The following is a 20121-nucleotide window of genomic DNA, read 5'->3' on the forward strand; positions in this document are numbered from 1 at the left end:
CTGGTTTTCGGAGCCGTCAGCCGTGCGCCTCAGTTCGGGACCGCTTAACTTTTTCCGTTTGCTCTGATTTTTGGCACATACCTTGTTTCCTCTCCCTAGAGGGACACTCTGGCCCGGGAGACCACCTTCGTGGTTGCACGACACTTCCGGTGCTTGATTGTCAGTTTTCGGGGTACCCGGCTGCGCGCTTTGACCCCAAAACCCTCGTTTTGCATCGGTGTGGGTTCATTTTTGGCATGGACCTTATTTTCATTGTTAGGAAGGTGGTACAAGGGTGGGAGACCACCTTTTCTTCTTGGAGACCACCTTTCTCTTCGCCGCCCGATTTTCTTGTTAGAGAGCTGGTCTCCCTCACTTTTGAGCCACATTTACTGGTCTCCCACCATACCACTGGCTTTGTTTCAGTGTGGAGACCACCAATTACCCTTGGAGACCACTTTTCTCTCTCCTCCAGCCAGTTTTCTTGTCAGGAAACTGGTCTCCCTCACTTTTGGGCCACAATTATTGGTCTCTCATATCACCATTGAGTTGTATTCACCTGGGATACCACCAATATGGGCTGTCGAACACCTAGTTTTGAGTTGGACCTTTTGACCTGGTTGGCCGACCACCTGGCCTGGTCGGCCGACCACTTGAACTGGTCGGCCTACTCCCTCCTGTTTTGTCTTCCTGAGTTGCTTCCAGCTGTGCCAGCTGGGAGGCATTTGCTCCATCCTCCATACACGTGTATGGAGGATGTTTAATCTTGGTTTGAAGCTTCTCCAAGAAACTTTGGACCCTTAGCTCTATAAAGGAAGGCCTCTCCTTCCTTTGCAAGGGTTCAGAAGGTGCTGGAGCATACACCATACATTCTTCCTCTATATCTCTACATCCAAGCCTCAAAAGAGCTTGGTTCTTGGCCCTTTGCCTCCCACCTCTTAGCCAAACCCTTCCACCTTTGCTTGAAGCATCTTGGAGCTTATTTTCAGAGGCCAAGGAGCTGCTATTTTGGTCCAGAAGCTGCTGGAGTCATTGGCTACAAGGATAACACTCTTATTCCCTCTTTTGGTCCTTATCTTGCTTCATCTATTAGCCTTACTTGAAAGCATATTTGGGCTTTGTCATGAACTGAAAAAAGTCTTATTTTGAGCTCCTCTTGAAGTTTGTTTAAGGTCATTTGTCTGTTGGGGGTCATCTTCCCCCTTGCATGCTTGTTTTGACTTTGTTGTGAGCCATGCATCTAGGCCTTTGCATTGGCCTTCGTTTGACCTCTTAGCCATTGAAATCCAGTGGATTTTCAGTGGCTAGTGTGCTGTTTTGAGCCCCAAAATCAGATAGGGGTGACCCTCTCACCCCTTGTTGTGTTTACTAGCATTGTTGGCTTTACAAAAGGAGCCCATATTTGCACACTTCTTGAGCATGATTCAGGCCATTTTTGATGAGTTTTAGGACCCGCATGAACTCTGTCTAGAGTTTTTTTTTTGCCATATTAGGTGTCCCTCTTGCATGTGTAGAGTAACCCTCTTCATAGCCTTTCAAAAGAGCCTTTACTTGCATGCTTCCTAGCCTCATTTCAGGCCCTTTTCAGTGAGTTTTAGGGCCTTCATAACCTCTGTCCAGAGGTGGTTTTGTTATGTGGGGTGTCCATCTTGCATGTGTAGAATAACCCTCTTTTTGGTCTTTCAAAGGAACATATCATTCTTGTATGCATTGACCTTGTTTCCATGAGTTTTTGGGCATTATTTGACATGGCATACTTCTGAATTTTGCTGGTTCGGTGACCTCTTGATTACCTCACATACTTGTAGTGCAAATCCTCTTTAACTAGCTTACATTGCATGCTATGTTGACCCTTGATTCTAGCACTTTTTGGCCATGCCCTAAATTGATTTTGTGCATATTTTGGACTTCCTTAGCTCTGTTTTTGGGTCTCATGGTCAAATGATGCTTGTTTTGCATGCTTGTAGTGCAATATCCATGCTTAGCTTTGAGTTTCAAGGTCTATTACATGCATATGCTGAGGTGTTTTCATTTTTTGGGGCCATTGCACATCATATTTCAAAGCTTACATGTATGCCATATTCCCATGATTTTCACTCTTTAAATGCGTTTGAGAGTTATGCTTGAATGCCTCATTTACCGGCCATTGCATGAGCTTCATTTGAATGCATTCCAAGCTATCATCCCAACACATTTTACCACTGATTTTGGTCTACATAGGGACTATTTGGGGTTGGTTTCATCATTTGTGCATTACTTTGTGTAACTGTAGTGTAATCCACTTCACTAGTTTTGGTATCCGGGTCATCTAGCATGCATTGTGTGACATATTTGCATGATTCGAGACCATCTTTTATGCCATTTCAGAGTTGGATCATGTGCCATTCTATGCCATATTTCATCATTTGCCATGCTTTGTTAGAGTTGCATGTTGTGCCTTAGGATCGGTCCTTTGCATCCCTGCATGTTTGCATGTATTTCGGTTGTCTCATTTTCATCATTTGACCACTGATTTGGGTGTGGTTGAGGCCCATTCATTTTAGTTTAAGTCCATCTTGCATTGTGTATGTCATGTCCGTATTGTCGCATGCTTGATCGTCGCATTGTGTATGCCTTGATTATGCCATTGTGTATGTCCATCTTCATATGTGTGCATTGCGTATGCCATATAGTCCTCATGTGCATTGAGTATGCCTTTGATCATTTCATAGCATTGTGTATGCTAGTAGCATGTTTGCATATCATTACTTGCATGTTTGTATCATTTAGTGGCATTGCATTTAGGTTGCATGTTAGAGTTGCATTCATGCATGCCATGTGTGTTGCATTGTGTTTGGAGTAGGGTTTAGTCCAAACACGGGAAACGATGGACGTTTCGTACTCCAAGTGACGAAACGTGTCTCGATTCTCGGTCGTCGACACTCCGGATTACCTATGATGGAGTCTAGGCCTTGTTGTGTTTATATGTGCATTCGTTTCACATCGAGTTGTGTAATTCGATTCCTCAGCCATCATGCATTGAAATGCATGATAGGTGGCCCGAGGATCGAGGACTACATTCCCTAGAGCTTGTGCAATGATAGGGAGAGTAGTTGTGCACACATATGTTGATAATACTTTGCCATGACCCTTTCTTGCTCTCTGTTGCAGCAAACCAGAAATCAGCAGCCTTCTAAAGCATTGTACAGTGTTCCAGGATCAATTGCAAACAGAGGCAAATCGGGGCATCGCGAGGAATTTCCCGACAAGGCGACTCGAGCATGCATGCATCTTTCATCATTCAGAACAAAGCTGAGGCAGTCCATTACTTGTAGTATTGCATGCTAGTTTATTCACTTTCCTAGTTAATTTGTTAATTAATTAGGGTTTTGTAATATTTAATTAGCTAGAGTAGTTAATTATTTATTCGGACTGTATTATTTATTCAAACCCTCCGAGAGAGGGCCAATTGTTGTAATAAGTGTGCGTGTCTGTGATGTATGTCTTCCAACCCCACTTCTTTCTCCATTTTATTTACAAGCTTATGATGGTTAGTTTAGGGCATGTTTCAATTAGCATACTTATGATAGCATGTTTGCATTCATTCATCTGTTTTGCATGCACCGGGCTCGACGCATCATACTAACTGCATCGTATTTCAATTCCAAGTTGAATACGTGTATCAATTGTTGCATTTCATATGCCATCTTAGAATAGCCGAGCCTATCTTAGTTTCATTTTTGCATGTGTTGCATTAGGCATTTCAGCATAGTTAGAATTCATGCATGATTTCTAATTAGCTTCTTTCTTTGGCTCGGAGTACTCGGTAAGTGTTTATGCTTTAGCATCCTTGCATGTGTGTGAGTGACTGCCATGATAGCATGCTTACCATGAGGCTAACTGCTTATGTGATATAACTGTCTGAATACCTGTGAGTGAAGGTTGGATTACTTGGATTGGAACAATTCATTGATTGCGAGTTTTAAGCCCACTAGATAGTGGCAAAACCATGTTTTCTAAGCCCACCCGATGGTGGCAAAATTTGCATTTTAAGCCTACTTGCGAGTAGCAAACCGCTTTCAAAAACAAACATGAAATGTTTTGTTTCAATTCAGGCAATCCGGTCTATACTTGTATGTTGTGCGCATCACATAGTAATTCTAGGCTAATAAACCGGAATAAGAACACATATGTTTTCAAAACTTGATATCATGGTTAGTAGAGGCCGATCTTTGATCGGGCGAGCGAGGGTGCTCACGAAGTGACCTTCCCCAATCGTACCCAAGTTCCCGAGCCGAGGCAACTTTGGTGATGATAGATACGTGACCTTAGGCAACGAGTCAGGGTTTCCTAAATTTCCCAAAATAAAATATTTAGGTGGCGACTCTGTATCTGGCAAAGCAGTCCATGTTTGGCACTTCTTTCTTAAAAATCAATTTTCAAAAATGATTTGTCGGATTTGGACTCTTTGGTGATTCATTGGTCTTGCATTGCACTCTGCGAGATTAGATACAGGACCATGACATTTGAGTCCTGAACTGTAGTGAGCCCATATGAACAGAACGGGATTTCCCTCTCGGGACGTTCGGGGACGTCTACACGAGGCAACTTTGGTGATGACAGACATGTGGCCTTTGGCACGAGTCAGGGTTTCCTAAATTTTCCAAAAACAAAACATTTAGGTGGCGACTCTGTATCTGGAAAAGCAGTCCGCGTTTGACACTTCTTTATTAAAAATCAATTTTCCAAAACGATTTGCTAGATTTGGACTCTTTGGTGATTTATCAGTCTTGCATTGCACTTTGCGAGATTAGATTCAGAAACGTGACACGAGTCCGAACTGTAGTAGCTAATAAACAATGATTTCGCGCCCTCGTGCGCGGAGTGGAGTTCCAGGCGGTCCACACATTGTTTTTTATTATTGCATTGGCCTTTTGCAATCAATGGTGGGGATGCTCAAAATTCAACAACTCTTGTTCCAACAATCTTAACATTTGGTGACTCCGCAGTAGATGTTGGGAACAATGACCATATTCACACCATTTTCAAAGCTAATTTCCCACCTTGTGGCAGAGACTTCATCAATCATAAACCAACTGGAAGGTTCTGCATTGGCAAACTAGCCACTGATATCACCAGTAAGTTGTTCAACAGCTTGAGAATATTATCTTTGTCAAGTCCAATATGTGTATCAAATCAAATATTATTACTTAATAGTCATTTTAACCTGTCTTTGCAAGTTCAATCTATGTATATCTAATCAAAGATCACCTTACTCTTGGGGAAGAGGGAGGGCTTATTGGCGATTCATCTTCTGATTATCTTTCATGCATAGATCCCTTAGGTTAGACTCTCTTAACCCCTTGCTAATTAAGATTATGTGTACATATTCACCAAGTTCCTTGAATGGAACTCAACTCTTGATTCAAGACTTATACTTGTCTAAACTAGTTATGAATTGTTTAGCAATGTTACTATCGTAAAACTTTTACAACTTGACATGAGTTTAATATTGTTTGATAGAACTTATTGATTCATTTTCAATTATATATTAGAATTTGTGTGGTCAAATTAGATGACTTGCATAACCTATTTTTCTGTTCCTTTTGAAACTTATTAGGCTTCTCAAAATTATAAGCCACAAGACTAACTTATTGGCAATAACTTTTTGTTTCTTGTTCTCCTTTTCGGAGTGTAGGAATGCACTTCAGTTGTAGTTTTTAGATTGAATTCTGTAATCTTTGTATATGAATAAAAATTCTGGAGAGGAAATTTTAATGACTCAAAAAAATGGGAAATGAGCTGCTTCTGAAGAGCAATATATAAGGTGTCTGATTGATTTATATGTAAGAAAATCATTTTTTTTCCTTCCACACCCTTTCCTCCTCCCAATCCCAATAATTTCTTCCACACCCTATTTTAAAAGTTCCTAATAATTTGTCTTTTACATATTTTGTTCGATCTTATATCTATCACCTAGCATTTCTGATTTCCTATGACATAATGGACCACATTTCTAGTTTCTATTTCCCATTTCTTTTTTGATAATGACAACTTTTCTCAATTCAAAGTGGATGTTGACACTTAACCGTTACTTCATTATGATTGTTGATAATTCCTTCATATTAAAACATGTAATCTTCGGCCTTCTTGAATGCGCTTCTTCACTTTTCTGCATTTATTTCTTATATTTGCAGCTAGTTTTCTGACGTAAGGCCATTTGCCTTTGATATTTATATGGATGGGACAACAAATTTTGGACATTGCTACCCTAGCTTTGCAGTCTCTGTGGGTGTTCTGTATAAAAGAAAGCCCGTTGTTGGTGTTGTGGTATATAATCACTTACCTTTATAGTCTCCAAAAAGAATTTGCATAATTCGGTAACGGTCCATCGGATTCAAATTTGATATGTAAATTAATATGGTCATTGAAGTTGTAATACTAAATGATGGTTTCCCTGGTTGATGTATCAGAATATAAAACATAGTTACATAAACCTTTTCATTTTCTATTTTTTTGGCATTGAACTTAACTCAACTAATTTTTGAAGTAGTTCTTGTCCAATTATTTCGTCAAAGTTCAAGAGTGAATGAGTTTCTCTGTTTCTGACTTGAAGGGATGACAATTGGTTTGTGTTTAAGGTAGAATTTGTTGGAGGTCCTATGTGTTGGAATACACGCACGTTTTCTGCAGCTGCTGGCAAGAAGGTTTTATGTAAACCATTATATAACAAGCTCTTTTACATACCAAAATTGAAATATAAAGTTCTTACTTAATATTTGTTACTCTTTATTCTAGGTGGGGGTGCTTTTTGTAATGGGCAAAAGATTCAAGTGAGTCATACCGATAAGGTGAGTGATCAGGTTGTATCTAGACTATAATGTTTTATTCAATAGGTGACCTTCAATAAGACCCCTTTTTTTTGTTGGTAGTGGATGTGGAAAAGAGACTGGTTGAGGATGTGCCCAACAACACTCTTTGTTTTATGGCGTTTAGACTCGAGGAATTTTTCCGTGAACTTTAATACTTTCAGACCTTGTGATCAGACTCCATTATGGATTTCTGAGCACATTCTTTGTAAGTCCCTCTTATCAATTCCTTCCCCAAGCTTAGTTTATGCAAGGAAAAGGAACTAAGTAGAAGGTATTGACAACAACAGACTTTATTACAGGACAGCTCAAATGCTTGTGTATATTTCACTTCTTATCTATCTATAAAATTAATCATGTTCCTTCTACTTCTGGAAACAGATCACATTGAAAAAAATTGTGTAAAAGTGTGGTGGTTTAGAGTTGAATGCTTGAATTTTTTTTTTCAGCTCACATTTTTCACTTATTTTTTTGGTGAAGCAATCACTTCACTTCTAGTTACTGGATTTAGGTATGAACATGATGATGCATGCAGTACCAACATAGAGTTATTCAAAGAATTTACTGATGTCAGCCGGGTAATATCCATTTTCTTTCACTTGCTTTATTGATAACTTGCTTTACTTCTCACATCATAGATAGGGATGGAAGATTTTGTGTTTCAAGTTTTTGTAATCTTTCTCTCCATTTTGACATTTATATGTGTAGGGCATGAGAAGGCTTGGTGCTGCTGTAGTGGATATGTGCCATGTAGCTTTGGGAATTATAAAAGCATATTGGGAATATTGTCTAAAACCATGGGATATGGCTGCTGGTGTTTTGGTAACATCAATCATTTTAAGAAACATTTCCTATTTTTTCTTCTAGATATCAATGAAAGAACTATATATAAAACAACGCCCAATTAGTACACATTAATGTGTATTTGGGAGGGGAAAGATTTAGTACACATCTAACCTTTGGTATAATGCACAAAATGGTGGCCCCAAGACTTGAAACCATAACCTTAAGGCTATTATCCCAAGACTTCAAATCCGCCCGTGCCATTTTTCATTTTCTATGTTTTACTACCTTTCTAATTGCAGTTAGATTCCTTATGGGTGCACTGAGTCACAATTTTTACACTTGAATTAGGAATACTATGGTAATTGTTTTAGATGACAATGTTTTTCAAGAATAGATTGAAAATCTACTAACCTAAGTTGGCTGACCAATTGCCATTTGTATTTTCTTAAAACTCATCACAGCATTCTATTTCACAACCAAATATGGCAGCCAGGGCTGGATAATATTGCTCTCATCATTCTTGGGGCTAACTAACGACTACCTCACCGGCTGTGTCCTTACTTCTACTCCAAAACGTTATAAGGTTCGTTGATTTAGGGGTTGTTTGGTTTAGCTTATGGAGCTACTTAATAGTTTATTTTCCTTTCTTTCTTTTTTTTTTTTTGGGTTGTTTTTTTGAAAGTCTGCTAGAGTGTTGATGTAGCTTTTGAGGCAAAAATAGCTAAGGTACTTTTAACTTTTGTTTTTTGAATCGGTTGACACATTGAAATGGTTAAACAACATCGAATGTCAACGAAACTTGATACACCCGACTAACTATGAACAAATGACTTGCAAGAGAAGACGAGACTCAAAATCAATTTTCGGTTTTGAATCTAGAGCCTAATTTCCATTTGTGAAAACTTGTCATTTAGAAACTTTTTTTTCCGAACCGGTTGACATACTAAATTGGTCAAACGGCATCAGATGTCAACAAAAGTTAACACATATGACTAACTAGGCACAAATGACTTATAAGAAAATACGGGACTCGAAATTGATTCCCGATTTTGAATCTAGAGCGTAATTTCCATTTGTGAAAACTTGTCCTTTAGAAATTCTTTTTCGAAGAACAATTGGAGAAACTTTTGGCAGATACATTGTGTGGCATTTGAATTATGTATATGTTACAATTTTATTTATTTATTTGTTTTATGAAATAAATATCAAATATTTTACATATTTTGTAAGCTTGAAATTAATTATATTATAAATATATATATATATATATTTGTTTCTTTTTGCAGATGCCACTATTTTGAGCACATGATGATATCTTCGCATATCGATGTTGGAGCTTACTGTTGATACTAAAACAAGCTATTAATATATATATTTTTTTATTTGTATTGTCGATACTTTAGTTTTGTTTTAGATACAAATATGAGTTTTTGAATTATCAAAAAATATTAGTATTGTTGGAGGATGTTTTATATATTTTTATAAATAATGTTTGGTTGACACTGTATCGTTACAGGGTACATATATATATAAATATATATATCATTATTCATATATATGATTTTGTGAATGTAAATGTGAATTCGGATGTGTATTAACAATTTGTACAGGAAATGAATTAATAAAATATATATTCATTTTATGGAAAAAAAAAATGTGTATTAATAATTTTTACAGGAAATGAATTAATAAAATATATATTTATTTTATATAAAAAAAAATTGAGACAGTAATAAACCGCCACTAATGGAATCATCATTTCCTTGCATTTTATTAGCAATGGGTCAACTTGTCCCATATACATATTAGTGATTTAAATTGTCTCGAATACATTATTGATTTAATTCTATTTTTTTGCAACGTTTAAGACCGTCGCTAATAATACTTTTTGCGACGTCAACTATTGTCTCTAAAAAAAATTTTGGTGACGGCATCTTAAACCATCGCTAAAAGAGGTGTTTTTCCGTTTTTTTTGTGTCAAGTTAAACCGTCACAAAAACAATAAATTTATCGTCTCTACAAGAAGGCGATGGTTTATAACCGTTGCAAATACCTTTTGTCACGCCCTCTTCTGCCACCCCTATTTCCCCGTCGCTACTCCGTCACAAAAAGTCTTTTGCAATGATATACGCACCTTTTATGATGTTTACAACCGTTGCAAAAGGTCCGACTTTTAGTAGTGTGTCGCTCGAGCGTCCAAACACCAAAACATGAGATTGCTTGAGTGCAGGAATTACCACTCAAGCAAAGAATACAAACTCCCAGAAGTTTTGCAGATAAAAGACCACCGCTCGAGCTAAACAAAAGCTACTTGAGCCAACACTGTTTGAGCGTAAGAAGTGTCACTCAAGCGAAGAATACCAACTACTAGTATATTTATAGGCCTACAAAAGTACTGAGAGTTTACGACTACAGGTCAAGTGTAAGAAGAGACGCTCGAGCGAAAAAGTCAAAATCTTGGCAACAACAATTTGGACCAACAAGCTACCAACCTATTCCAAACACACCCAAAACACTCCAACAACCAAACTCAATGAGGAAAGAGTGAAACCATTCTATGAGACAATAAAACCAGGATCTAAAACATCAACTGATCGGATCTAAACCAGAATCGTTATAAGTGTTACGTTTGAAAAAAGTACACTAATTTTTTTTTTTAATTTTTTTTGAGTGTTAGGTTATTATGTTTGAAAGAAGTACACTAAGGAGTTTCTTTCATACTTTTGTGTATGTTACATTGGAGTGCTACAATTCGAATTATATTAATTGGAATGTAACGTTCGGAAAAATTATACTAAGAAGTTTTCTTGTGTGTTACATTTGAAAAAAAAGTACAATAAGGATTTTTTTTTTTTTTTTTTTTTTTTGAGGAGTTTTACGTTGTTACGTTTGGAAAAAATATACTAAAGAATTATTTTAATGTTTATGTGTATGTTACATTAGAGTGTTACGTTTGGAATGACATTGATTGGAGTGTTACATTTGAAAAAAGTACACTAAGGATTTTTTTTAGAGTGTTATGTTATTATGTTTGGGAAAAGTACACTAAATTTTTTTTTAAGGTGTTACATTGGAGTGTTACATTTTTGTTTGTAATGTGGGATTTGTTCCAAAAGGAGACAAAATCCAAAACTTCTATAGTACAGATTGCTCAAATGTGTAATTTCAAATTTGAAGAAATCCACTTTTATCCCTCAAAAATTAAATCCAAATGTATAAATGACTATTCTTTTGTGTAAATTTTATTCTAATGGAACCTTTAAATTCGTAATAAAAAACGGAAAAACTAAACAGTTCACAAAATTACATTTTGAAATTTATTAGTACTTCATCCTAATTTATTTTGTTTTGAGGGTTAAACCCTAATTTTTTTTTTTTTTTATAACTTTCCCTACTTCTTTTTGCTTAAAAAAATAAATAATAATAAATAAAAATAAAAGAGGTAACAACTAATCATAAATAATTGCTTAGGTGCCATTTGGTAACACTTACGTTTTCAGTTTTCTATTTATATTTACAAAAATTTTAAAAACTCAAATAAAAACTTGTTTGGAAAAATTTTTTATTTATAAATCAGTGGTCTCAGTTTATAAATTTGGCCAAAAAATGTGTTTCCGTTTTGAATTTTGAGTTTTTTTTTTTTTTTACCACCCAACACTAGCCACCATCCGCCACTATTTTCCACCACCGTCTTCCGCCACCACCACCCACCACCACTACTTGCCACCACCACTCACCACCCACATGCAATCACCAGCCACCACCCGCCACCGCCACCCACTACCCACCAGCCACCAGCCGCCACCAGCCACCCACTCGCCACCACCACCCACTACCCACCTGTCATCCACCTGCCACTACCATCCACCGCCCGCCGCCGCCGCCCGCCACCAACTTGCCACCACCACTCACCACTCACCTACCACCACCATCCACCACCAGCCCACCACCACCAACCACCTGCCACCCACCCGCCGCCACCACCCACCACCCGCCACTCGCTCGCCACACTCGCTACCCACCTGCCACCACCACCCACCACCACCACCACCACCACCCACTCGCTACCACCTACCACCCGCCACCGTCACCCATCCACCCACCCATCATCACCACCACCACCCGCCACTGCCCACCACCATCCGCCACCCACATGCCACCACCACCCACCACCCGCCACTACCACCACCCGCCACTACCACCACCACCACCCACTCGCTACCACCCACCACCCGCCACCGTCACCGTCACCGTCACCGTCACCGTCACCCACCCACCCGCCACCACTCACCACCACCCGCCATCCGCCACCCACTATCACCACCCACCCGTCACCACTCACCACCACCCACCACCACTACCACCACCCGCCACCACCACCCACCCGCCACCCACCTGTCACCACCACCCACCACCTACTGCCACTACCACCCACCACCCACTGTCTACCACCCACCACCGTCACCCATCCACCCACCACCACCATCCACTCGCCACCACCAGCTACCCACCACCCACCGACATTACTTTTTACCACCGTCTTTCGCAGCTACTTGCCACCACTTGCCATTTCTCACACTTTTTTATATTTTAAATTTTTTAAAACATTTTGTTAATTACTAAACGCGTTTGTAGTTTATATTTTTTTAAAAATAAATAAAAATTAATTTATAAAATTTTTATAAATATAAACTAAAAACGTAAGCGTTTCTAAACACACCCAGCATTTAGTGATAATAGACAAGTATTTTGGATTACTAGTTTACTAGGAACTTCCTTTAGTTTACTTGGAAACTTTGCATCCAACTACCAAGATTGATTTGACTTTGGCTTGCGCAAAAGGAGGAGCCTCGCACTTTCTTCTTCCGATAATTATGGCATCAAAAGTGCTAGATTTTAACAAAATAATAATAATAATAATATTGGATAAATTACCGAAAAATCTTAGTAGATGAATTTAATTCTTATCAATTTATATTAAAAATAAGTTTTAGTACAATCATTACTATAATTTTTTATGACGATTTTATATATGTCGTTAAAATTTAAAAATTAAAAATTAGTGATTTTTTTCACAATTTTTATAAATTGTCACTAAAATGTATAATTAGTAACAATTTTACGTGACGAATTTTTTAAATTGTTGCTGAAAGTTGAAAATTAGTGATTTTTTTGTGACGATTTTTTAAATTGCTGCTATAACTTAAGCTTAGTGACTTTTTTTGTGACAATTTTCAAACTGCCATTGAAAATTAATAATTAGTAACTTTTTTTTAATAGTATATGATGAAAATGTCATTATTTATCATAGGACTTATTGGACACTAAGTTTACTTAGTGAGACTTACATATAAGTGCCCCAAAAATATATCAGGAGAAGTTTCAAGAGATCTTCAGAAATAATCTATTGTGATAGGCAATAAAAAATAAAAAATAAATTATAAATATATCTCTTGAGATTTGTTTAAAATATTTGTCTCTGAAATTTTAGAAATTACATTTCGTTCCTTTAAGTTTCTAATTTCATAACAAATTACCCTTTTTATAAATAAATCATCAAGTCAGTTAACCATTTTTAATGATATTAGAAATTTATTTCAATTAATAATTTAGGTAATTTTATCATTGTATAAGAGAACAGTTAGGAATTTTATTTTATTAATTAGTTCTATTAAATAAAAAATTCTGACAAAGAGATTTTTATAATTTTCTAAATCACAGATGGCAATTCGTTCTTTGAACAAATCTCAAGGGCTGTGTTTGTAATTTACCCTAAAATATATATATATATATATATATATATATATATATAAAGAAGAAGTTAAGCCCTTTAAGTTTTTAAATTTTATAAAAATAACCCTAAGTTATTTAAAGGGGTATTTTTTTTAGGATCCCTGGTATTAAGATTTTATAAGATAAAGGACATCTAATATTTTCATAATGTCTAAGGTTCCTCAATTTGATCTAGAGAAATTCTGCTCCAGAGAAATTCTGGTCCAGAGAAATTCTGTCCAGAGAAATTTCAACCCAGAGAAATTTCCATCCAGAGAAATTTCCATCTAGATAAATTTCAAACAAGAGAAATTTCAAATTTCTCTGGTTTGTCCAACTTTTTTGATTTTTTATGTTTTGAAATTTCTCTAGGGTTGAATTTTCTCTAATTTTCTCACAAATAACTCTGTGATTTGCTGCTTTGCTTGCCTTCACTCTTGGTGTCAAGCAAATTATGAGAATTTCTCTGGCCTTTTCCAGAGAAATTATCATCTAGACTAGATGATAATTTCTCTGGAGAGAATGAGAGATGAAATCGAACAATCTGTTCTTTGAACAAATCTCAAGGGGTGTGTTTGTAATTTACCCTAATATATATATATATATATATATATATATACATAAAGAAGAAGTTAAGCCCTTTAGGTTTTTAAATTTTATAAAAATAACCATAAGTTGTTTATAGGGTTTTTTTTTAGGGTCCCTGGTATTAAGACTTTATAGTATAAAAGACATCTAATATTTTCATAATGTCTAAGGTCCCTCAATTTGATCCAAAGAAATTCTGCTCCAGAGAAATTCTGTCCAGAAAAATTTCAACCCAAAGAAATTTCGATCTAGAGAAATTTCAAACCAGAGAAATTTCAAGCCAGAGAATTCTCTGGTTTGTTTAATTTTTTTTATTTTCTATATTTTGAAATTTCTCTAGGGTTGAATTTTCTCTAATTTTCTCACAAATAACTCTGTGTTTTGCTGCTTTGCTTGCCTTCACTCTTGGTGTCAAGCAAATTATGAAAATTTCTCTGTCATTTTTCAGAGAAATTCCCGAATTTCTCTAGATGAGAATTTCTCTGGAGAGAATGAGAGATGAAATCGAACAACATCAATATTGCTCTCATTCTCAAACTTATTATACTATCTGAGACACTCAAATAGTATAAATTTAGTTGTCTTATCATGCTCTATGATTGGTACCATGCAACTTAGTGAATGTGATTACATTACATATAATAAAACACACCAAAAACTAGTACAATGATGGAGAATGTTCATGACCATCTCCCTGAAAAGTTTTTCTCTGTTTATTTAATTTTTAAAGAATGTCGAGTAGAATATACCTGTTAAAAATTAAGTTGATTAGACATCAATAGTCTCTTCATCAACTGTATTTGTATTCAGTTTAATACTTACATATTTATTTTGTATATATACAAATGAAGAAGCTATTGATATCCAATCGACTTGATTTTTCGCATGCATATTCTATTCAATATTTCTTAAAAATGCATGATTTAAATCATCAAAATAGAAATTGAAGTGACTCCCATAAGCCACACAACAATCACTATTATGCAAGCTGCACAATAGTTCCTTCAATATTTAATTTAAAGAGCACAATTCAAAAATTAGTCATTATGGTATTTTGAGATATTTGTTTCGAGTGTTAGATGATGGCTGACCCAAAAAAAAAAAACAGGTGCTGGAGAGTATTTACTTCCCTAAAGTTTAGCTAAATGCTACTTTTGTATGTATATAATCTTTCAATTGGATTTTACTTTCAGGGTAAAACGAAATAGTTCATGGTATATTATGGCGCATTTGACAAGAGGACTGATATGGATTATCAAATAAATTTTATTGATTTTACTTTTACATATTATGTGAATATACACAATAAACGTCATGTTTGAATATGAAATTGTGACAATTGCTAAAAAGTGCTAACTTCACAAAATAATTGTAAATTGATAAAAGTACAAACAGTTTATATATTAAATTGGTACAAGTAACACTTGTACTTTCATAGATTTTTTTTTATCAGCGAAAAAAACTTTATTGAATAAGAACCAAGAAGGAAACCTTACATCTTACATCAATGAAGAAAAAACAAGGATGGCACAAGAAAGCCACCCAAAAGAGTGCTAACACATGCCAAGGGCTAGTTGATAAGAGTTCAACCAGCAAAACAAAGACACAACATCACACAACAGCAGTAGCAGATCCAACTAATGGACACACAAAAATCACACCAACACATGTACATCAAGTGTACTTTCATCACTTGATTGTTATTCTAAGTTGTTATCACTTTTTTGCAATTGCTTCTATAAAATTCACAGTATTTTCAAAAACATATCTTGAAAATTCAATCAAATAGAGTGTTTGATTTGGAATTTTCAAAAATTATTTTTTCAGTTTTCAATATTATTATTATTATTATTATTATTATTATTATTTTAAGATCTACTTAGATACCTTAAAACATACAAAATCTGTAATAAAAAAAGTCTTGAAAAAAAGTCACTAAATACAAATATATATATATATATATATAAATTTAATATATTTTCGTATTTTTCATATTTATTTATTTTTTAAATATTTCTTCATAAATATCTTACCTTTTAAATGTATCTAGATTAAGTGGATTTAAGAAAAATTGATTAAAATATAAAAAAAGTACACAAACAAAATTACGGATTGAAACTTAAAAAAATCTTTTTGAAAACTCAAAATCAAACAGATTTTCTATAGTTTGTGCAAATTTAATCTAATTTTATTAGTTGTGATAATTAAGTTAAGATTTTGTTAATGGTTAAAAAGAAATTTTGAGCCTTTGTTTACTTTGTCAAACTTCTTCATAAACAAAAAGCAATCAACGTGAAGACTGGGTGGGAGGGAAGAGCTATGCGGTAGGATAAAAGAAAACGTTTACTGGCAAAATGTAACGTGTTCATTATTCATTGGTTGCCCGTAAACTAGAGGGTTTACTAGTAAGCCGTATGGAATTTAATCTCATGGCAATCTTTGCCTATAAAAACCTAAGCCCTTGCAAAATTTTAATAAGTGTGCCCACAAATACATTCACTCACACCATGGCTTCTACTAACCATTTCCAATGCGTTTTCTTGGCCTTTCTCTTTGTCTTGGGAGTTTTGTCCTCTCAAGCTTCCTCTCGCTTTCTCAACGAACAAACCATGCTAGATATGCACGAGCAATGGATGACACGCCATGGACGTGTTTACAAGGATACCGAAGAGAAGAATACACGGTTTCAGGTATTCAAGGACAATCTCCAACATATAAATGCCTTTAATGAAGGTGTAGACCGAGGATACAAGCTTGGTGTGAATAAATTTGCAGACCTGACCAATGAGGAGTTTCGTGCTTCTCATACTGGTTACAAGAGGCAGCCAACCAAAGAGACATTTGTCTCAAAACCAACATCTTTTAGGTATGTAAATCTAACTGATGCGCCAACAACCGTCGACTGGAGAAACCAAGGTGCAGTTACTCCCATCAAGGACCAAAGCCAATGTGGTAAGCATTACATGATATGTTTCTACATCTATATTTTATATCAATCAATAATCTCTTCGTTGGTCTCTCACAACTAGGAAGTTGGAGCTTTTTAGCTCCAAACTCCTCTTTATTGATATAATTTTCATCCTTTTGTACATGTTTATAATCAATAAAGTTTTTTCTTTTGCCGATAAAAAAAATAAAAAAAATAAAATTTAAAATAGTGGTGTATATCGATTATGGTTGTCAGAAGTATCAACTAGTACACATAAAGAATTGAGTCATGTAGTCGTAAATATTTTAAAATCATTAGTTACCAAAAAAAATAATAAATGAAGAGAGTTTTATAGCGGTCGAAGCACCTACATCGACTATACTCGAGTCATGAATTTGCTCTAAATCGATACATACCATGAACTAGTTGATATCCATACCATTTTCATTCCAATGGTATATCATAGTGTATCGTTATTGAAACGACAAAAAATCGATAAATAATCACTACAAAAAATTAAGATTAAGATTTCAAAAAATCGTTTTGAGACATTTGTCTCAAAACCAACATCTTTTAGGTATGTAAATCTAACTGATGCGCCAACAACCGTCGACTGGAGAAACCAAGGTGCAGTTACTCCCATCAAGGACCAAAGCCAATGTGGTAAGCATTACATGATATGTTTCTACATCTATATTTTATATCAATTAATAATTTCTTCGTTAGTCTCTCACCAACTAGGAGGTTGGAGCTTTTTAGCTCCAAGCTCCTCTTTATTGATGTAATTTTCATCCTTTGTATGTGTTTATCATCAATAAAGTCTTTTCTTTTGCCGATCAATAAATAAATAAATAAAATTTAATATAGTGGTGTATATCGATTATGGCTGTCAGAAGTATCCACTTGTATACAGAAAGAATTGAGTCATGTAGTCGTGAATATTTTAAAATCATTAGCTACCAAAAAAATAATAATAAATTAAGAGAGCTTTATAACGGTCGAAGCACCTATAGTCATGAATTTGCTCTAAATCGATGCATACCATGAACTAGTTGATATCCATACCATTTTCATTCCAATGGTATATCATAGTGTATCGTTATTAAAAGAACAAAAAATTGATAAATAATCACTACAGAAAATTAAGGTTTTAGAGACCAAAATTTAGGGACAAAATTATTTTTCAAAAACCAAATATTTTTCTTGTGAAAAGTGCCGTTATTATATTTTTAGCAACAAAAATTAGATTTTAGTGATGAATTATTTTTTTTTTTTTGGACCAAATTTTTTGTCTCCAAAAATAAACCAAACTAAATTTTTTTGTCCCTAAAAGTCTATTTATTAGTGACATTTTCAAAATTGCTAAAAGCCTTGTTTTGAACTTTTCGGGACGACCTTTTAGTAACTATCCTCGTGACGACAGAAATTCGTCCCTATATGTCTTTTGCAACAAAATTTTCACTTTTAGAAATCAAAACATTTGGTTTCTAAAACTCTTATTTCCTGAGTGAATGGTCGGTAATTAAAGCCATTATATCAATAATTAATATTAAACCAAGCATATTATTCTCATGCTTTTTTGTAAAATAATCGCAACCCACTTGATTATATATCCTTTTCTAATTATTAACTGCTTTTTTTTTGGGTGGTTATCATTATGTATAGGATGTTGTTGGGCATTTTCAGCAGTGGCAGCTGTGGAAGGTATTAACCAAATTACAACCAGTAACCTATTATCACTCTCTGAGCAAGAGCTCGTTGATTGTAATACTGATAACGGTGGTTGTGGTGGCGGCTTTATGGATACTGCCTTTCAATTCATCCAAAACAATGGTCTCACATCAGAAGATAATTACCCTTACATTGCACAAGATAACACTTGTGACAGCACCAAAGCAGCAACCACTGTAGTCCAGATAACTGGGTACGAAGATGTGCCACCTAGTAATGAGCAGGCTCTTCTGCAAGCTGTGGCCCGCCAACCAGTTTCTGTTGCCATTGAAGGTGGTGGACAGAACTTTCATTTTTACCAAAGTGGCGTCTTCTCTGGGCCGTGTGGAACCAAACTTGACCATGCTGTCACTATAATTGGATATGGAACTACTACTGATGGGACTAACTATTGGTTGGTTAAGAATTCATGGGGCTCTAGTTGGGGTGAGAATGGATATATGAAGATCGACAGAGATGCTGTTGCGGAAGGTCGATGTGGCATTGCCCTGAAAGCTTCTTATCCAACTATGTGAAAGAACGAGGATGGTTGTGTCGTATTTAGCTTGTTGAGCATATAAAATATAAATAATAAAGTTATTGCTTTTTCTCTGTAATAGTTTATACTATTAGATGAGTTGGCGGGAAACGTTTTAATTATGATATTTAGAATAGAAAATAGACTTTCTATTTAAACCTCGCAGTTTATCCGATGAGGCTGGTTGAGCATATGATATAAATAACAAAGTTATCTCTGTCTCTAAATGTCAAATCTTTTAGATGAGTTGGGTAAATAACAATTTCATAATTTTTTGTCTAAACTTTATGTAGTTTGGATACATGCACACATACATACACACACATATATGTACATTTTATGTTTGCGTATTTTTGAAAATTGACTATTTTTGTTGATTTTTTAGTTTTCTACTAAATGACATGCAAAAAAATAGAGAAAATAGTATTTTTTTTCTTTCTCTTTTCTTTTTTTTTTTTTTTTTGTAGTGAATTTTTAACTATTTTAATCGGATTGTGATCTTCTCCATTCTAAAGTTATAATGGATGATCACCATTACGGAATGGAGAGGACAGTCCATTTGAAGGACAGTCCATTTGAAGGGCATGACTTTTCTCAATACTCTTATGTTTCATATATTTTCATTTTTTTTTTTTTTTTTTGGTGGCTCCATTCTAGGCTTACAGTGATAATCTAAACTATTTATCTTGTAAATTTCACAATGAAAACTGTTTATGCAAAAAACCAATAAGACATGACGTTGAATATATTGACTAAGTTTTGTTTTTATTAATTAATTTATTTTTTTGTAGTCAGATGATATTTTCATTAAAGTAAGGAAGCCAAACGGCACTTACAAAGAGATCAAATCAGTACACAGCTTACACCAAAATAAGAAAAATCATAGTTCAAAAACAAAGAAAAAATCATGAAATGATGCACAAAGGAGAAACTATGTATATATTAAGATCAAACCCGCAAACGTTTATAAT

At 35.2% G+C, this 20121-nt stretch overlaps 1 protein-coding gene across 1 annotated transcript; it reads left to right on the forward strand.

The window, feature by feature from the left end:
• Positions 1 to 16429: 16429 nt before the first annotated feature.
• On the forward strand, positions 16430 to 19377 carry LOC114311662 (senescence-specific cysteine protease SAG12). The gene is made up of 2 exons (XM_028257791.2): positions 16430 to 16925; positions 18568 to 19377. Exons 1-2 carry the CDS (start codon positions 16481 to 16483, stop codon positions 19146 to 19148), a joined length of 1026 nt encoding a protein of 341 aa, XP_028113592.2. The 5' UTR covers positions 16430 to 16480; the 3' UTR covers positions 19149 to 19377.
• The last annotated feature ends 744 nt before the right edge of the window (positions 19378 to 20121 follow it).

Source organism: Camellia sinensis, chromosome 9 (genome assembly GCF_055761805.1).
Source record: "Camellia sinensis isolate YWXY chromosome 9, ASM5576180v1, whole genome shotgun sequence".
In the NCBI taxonomy this organism is placed as follows: Eukaryota; Viridiplantae; Streptophyta; class Magnoliopsida; order Ericales; family Theaceae; genus Camellia; species Camellia sinensis.